The sequence below is a fragment of the Gracilinanus agilis genome, unplaced genomic scaffold (genome assembly GCF_016433145.1).
Source record: "Gracilinanus agilis isolate LMUSP501 unplaced genomic scaffold, AgileGrace unplaced_scaffold53523, whole genome shotgun sequence".
NCBI classification, from domain to species: Eukaryota; Metazoa; Chordata; class Mammalia; order Didelphimorphia; family Didelphidae; genus Gracilinanus; species Gracilinanus agilis.
In genome coordinates, this window is record NW_025388603.1 from 1 (window position 1) to 5,007 (window position 5,007).

Genomic DNA, 5,007 nt, shown 5'->3' on the forward strand with positions numbered 1-5,007 from the left:
CCCCAGCGCTCGCCTCCCCTGGGGACCCAGGCAGGAATGCAGGCCCTGCTGGCTGCCGGAGGACTTCAGCCCTTGGGCCTCTCCTGGACCCCAGGCTCCTCAGGAAGTCAGGTGTGGTGCCCCACCGGGCCTGCCTCCACCCTCCCCTTCCTGCCCACACCCTTGGGCGGGCGTTCCTCTGCCTTCTTCCTCCAGGGATTAGTTCTCCTGGTTCTCCATGGCCTCCTCCGGCTGGCTGGGGCTGACTCGGGGGCCCCGGGAGGAGCAGAAGAGCCTGGCCAGGGCCGTGAGGGCTCTGGAGCACCTGGAGCAGGTCCTGGGCAGAGACCCGCACCTGGAGCCCAGCCCGCCCTCGCTGGCCGACCTGCTCCCGCAGATGAGAGGGCTCCTGCGGCAGGTGGCAGAGGCCCAGAGGCTGGCCCAGGGAGGCCTCCCGGAGCCGGGCGGCGCCACCGAATTCCTAGCCGGCTACCTGAGTAACCTGGCCCAGAAGGGGCAGCAGCTGGTGGCCCTCTTCCCTGCAGGGAACAAGGCCTTCTGGGAGGGCCCCAGCCGCAGGTGAGCAGACCCCCAGAAGCAAGGGCCGGAGGGAGCTGGGCACCAGCCCTGGGGCAGGGGGGATGGCAGAGGACCCGACTGTCCTGCCCTTTTCTGGGGTTCCTCTAGGACCCTGACCCAGGGCGCCAAAGAGAGGCTAAGGGAGGACTCTGGGACCCAACCATGTCCTCTAGGGCTCGCAATCCACTGAGCTGTCCCTCCACCTCATTAGTTTTTTTTAACCCATTGGACCTTCCATCTTAGAATCAATCCTGTGTGCTGGTTCCAAGGTAGTGGGGTAAGTGACTAGCCCAGGGCCATACAGCCAGGAAGTGTCTGAGGCCAGATTGGAGCCCCTCTCTAGGCCTGGCTCCATTCCTTTCAGGAGGAGGAAGTCTTTTCTTATCTCTCCCTGTGTTGGTTCCCTCCTGGGGAGAGTAGGGGAGGAACCCTGGAAAGGTCTAATCTCTTGGCTAATCAATGACCCCCAGCCTCCATGCCCAATTCCTCCATTACCCAGGCTCCCTCACTCGGATCTCCAGCTTTACTAAAGCCCCCCCTTAAAACACGGAGCTCGGAACTGGCCTCCACACTTCCTTAGGATGTGACCTGACGGATAGAGGGGGGGGGTGTACCCAAGGCCTCCTGAGCAGTTTTTTGTTCTTGCCAATCCTCTGGGTGAGAGGCAATGGGGAGAAACAGAGAGAAAACTGGCCCGAAAGCCAAGAAGACCTGAGTTCAAGTCCCATCTGGCTCATCCTAGCAAATCAACCAAGACTCACTCTTGAGCTCTGCTCTCTTGCTTTGAGGAGGGAGCTTTGCCATTGCCGTCGCCCCTAAGGCAGGGTTGGCTCACAGTGCCAGGGAGCCCTACAGACTCTCCTGGGGACCTTCTAGACCCTGCTGTGGGGCCTCCCAATGGAGAGTTCTGCCCTGTCTGCTGGGGGGGGGGCAGGGGGAGAGGAGCTCTCCTGACGGCGTCACCTTGGCCTCTGCCCAGGAGGAAGCTCACCAAGCTGTCCCTGATCTTCAGTCACATGCACACGGAGCTCAGAGCCCTCTTCCCCGACGGGCACTACTGTGGACACATGTACCAGCTGAGCAAGCCCCAGGCTCAGGAATTTTGGAGAGAGAATTGTGGGAAGAGGTGAGCCAGGGTGCCCCCTCCGCCATCGGCACCCCCCAACTGGAGAACCCTTCTATCCAGCCCTCCGCCTCTTGTCACCCCTGGACCAGGTGACAGTCAGAGCTGGGAGAGAGCCTAGAACAGGGAATGTCAGGGCTGGGAGAGGGAGCTTAGAACAGGGAACTTCAGAATGGGGAGGGGGAGCTTAGAACGGGGAACTTCAGAATGGGGAGAGGGAGCTTAGAACGGGGAATGTCAGGGCTGGAAAGGATCCTAGAACCATGAATGGAAGAGCTGGGAGAGAGCCTAGAACAGGGAACAGCAGGGCTGGGAGAGGGAGCTTAGAACAGAGAACTTCAGAGTCCGGAGGGGCCTTAGAACAGAATGTTGGCACTTTAGGCACCATCTGGCCACACTCCATTTTAAAGATGGGCAAATTAAGTTCAGGGAGGTGCCCACCAGCCCTTTCACTGTCAGCACCCAGATGTCTTCTCCCTCAGTCCCTTCCCTCCTTGGGAGCCATGGTGTCGTCTCTCTGGCCTCCTAGGTGTGTGGTCCCCTGGGAAGAATTTGAGAAACTTCTGAGCTCCTGCCACCCTGTGAAGCCTGGGCCTATGGGTCAGGCCCTGAAATCCACCATCGACTTAACGGTCAGCGGCCACGTATCCATCTTTGAGTTTGACGTCTTCACCTGCCTTTTCCAGGTCTGGGGTGCCAGATGGTCCCTAAGGGCCCAGCGTCCAGGAGGTTTGGGTCTCTGGGAGGGTTGGTGGGATCAGGATAGCTGGGAAATCTGGATGCCTGGGTCCCCAGGTAAGTGGAGGCTGGGAAATCTGGATGCCTGGGTCTCTAGGTGAACAGAGGCTGGGAGATCCGGATGCCTGGGTCCCAGAAGACAGTGAAGGCTGGGGAATCGGGAGGCCCCAGTCTCTGAGATCCCCCCTCTCACATCTGCACTCCCTCCCAGCCCTGGTCTTCTCTGCTCAAGAACTGGACCCTGCTGGCAGTCACACACCCGGGCTACATGGCCTTCATCACCTATGCGGAGGTGAAGGCCCGCCTGCAGACCTACCTGGACAAGCCCGGCAGGTGAGGGACTCCGGGGAAAGGGCCAGGGCTGGGAGGATAAGAACATCCAGCTTGGGAGAGGGGGGCCCTGGTAGGGGAGCCTGGGGGGGCCGAGGACTGTCGTTGGGACCAGGGCAGGAATTGGGGTATGGGGGGGGGGGAGACACTAACCCCGACTTTTCCTCCACAAGCTACATCTTCCGCCTGAGCTGTACCCGCCTGGGGCAGTGGGCCATCGGCCACGTGAATGAGCACGGCCAGGTTCTACAGTCCATTCCTTCTCCGAACAAACCGCTCTTCCAGGCGCTGAGAGAAGGCCAGAAGAAAGGCATGTGAGTCCCGTCCCCTCTTCCCTGCGAGGTGCCAGGCCTGCCTCGCCCCCCTCTCTGGCCTGTCTCCTCCTCTTTAAATGAGGGCAGCCCCCAGACCGTCTCTTAGACGCCTCCCACTTCAACATTCTGCAACTACTAAGTGATTGTGGATAAGTCATTTCCCTTCTGGGGGCCTCAGTTTCCTCCCATGTCAAATGAAGGCTTTGGCTTGGGTTTCCAAGTAGTCTTCCAGGGAGGCACCAGAGGTTTCCCATCAGTTCTCCTCCGTCCCTTAGCCCTGACCGGGCTCCGGTTACCAGCGCCCTCCACCAGGGGGTGGACCTCTCCGTTCTATCCGAAGCCGGAGCCCAGAATTCTGGCTGCCCTCAGTTTCCACCTCTGCCAAAGGAGGGAGGCTGGCCGGGATGATGTCCAGGGACCCTTCCAGCTCTAAAACTCTGGCCTTAAGTCTCCACTCCCAACGCCTGCCTCTTGGGGTTCCCAGGGCCCTTCTTGTTCTAACAATCCGCGCTCCAAGGCGGCCTCCTTCCATCTCTGAGTACTCCTGGTTGCGTGACCCTGGGCAAGTCCCTTCACCTCTGTCTGCCTCCATGTCCTCATCTGTCAAACGGGAATAATGACAGGATCTACATCCCAGGGGCGTTGCAGGGCATGGAAGGACGACGTGATCTTTACAAAGTATTTTTGCGAGCCTTAAAGCACGACACAAACGCGAGCTTCTGTCGCTCTGGGCACTGCGTTTGAAGCACCAACATTTCTTACTCCAAAGACCTTCCCGGTTCTGGAGTCTATGACGTTCTGGAGTCTAAAGGCCTCCCACGTTAGCTCTAGGGTTCTCCCTCTCCGAACATCCAGCTGCTGTCTGGGACTGTCTCTGGAACTCCGAATCTGCTCCCTTTCTGGGTCTCTGGGATCCCCTCGGGTCCATCCACCATTTCCCCTCTGGTGTGCCTCATCCTTTGTGAGGCCCCCCTCAGAGAGCTCCTCCTCCCCGATGAGGGAGGGCTCAGTCAGTCTGGGTGGACTTCCTGGAGGAGTGAGCCCAGGGGAGATGGACGGGGCCGCCTAGAACGGGAAGGTTCACCCAGGCTGCTCTTGGAGGCCTTGTTCCCTGCTCCCCACGAAGCCACACTGTCCTGTCCCCTCAGTTACCTCTATCCAGACGGGAGGAATGTGAATCCAGACCTGTCCGAGCTGGAAGAACTTAAGGACCACAGACACATTGAGGTGTCCCAGGTAAGCTTCCCCCGAGACACCCCCTGGGAGCTCCCACCTGCTCCACAACCAACCAGCAGGGTCCTGGCGTCTCCGGCCAGAGTCTGCCTTCTCCCGAAGGCCCTGAGAGTAGAGGACGTGGAATGTTGGGGCTAGCAGGGCCCTTAGAACAGGGGGTGGCAAAGCTAGAAGGGAGCTTAGAACCGGGAGGAATCTTAGAATGGGGGTGTCAGAGCTGGGAGGGAGCTGAGAACAGAGAATGTCAGGGCTGGGAAGGAGGTGTGAATGGGGACTATCAAGGTTGGGAGAGAGCTTAGACCAGGAATGTCATTCCTGGGAGGGAACTTAGAACAGGGAAGAACCTTAGAACAGAAAGTATCAGAGCTGAGAGGGAGCTTAGAACAGGGAATGTCAGAGCTAGGAAGGAGCTTAGAACAGGGAATATCAAGCCTGGGAGAGAGCTTAGAACAGGGAAGAATCTTAGTCCATGGCATATCAGAGCTGGGAGGAGTCTTAGAACAAGGAATGTCAAGGCTGGGAGAGACTTTAGAACAGGGAAGAACCTTAGAACCGAAAGTATCAGAGCTGGGAGGAGTCTTAGAACAGGGAATATCAAGCCTGGGAGAGAGCTTAGAACAGGGAAGAACCTTAGAACAGAAAGTATCAGAGCTGAGAGGGAGCTTAGAACAGGGAATGTCAGAGCTAGGAAAGAGCTTAGAACAGGGAATA

The 5,007-nt window shown here is 58.5% G+C and overlaps 1 protein-coding gene across 1 annotated transcript; it reads left to right on the top strand.

The window, feature by feature from the left end:
- Positions 1–217: 217 nt before the first annotated feature.
- On the top strand, positions 218–4,299 carry LOC123255867 (E3 ubiquitin-protein ligase CBL-C-like; the record flags this gene model as incomplete). Its single annotated transcript, XM_044684587.1, has 6 exons — positions 218–558; positions 1,538–1,684; positions 2,211–2,367; positions 2,631–2,752; positions 2,923–3,063; positions 4,212–4,299. Coding segments are annotated over exons 1-6 (996 nt in total), but the record flags the coding sequence as incomplete, so codon positions are not given.
- Positions 4,300–5,007: the final 708 nt, after the last annotated feature.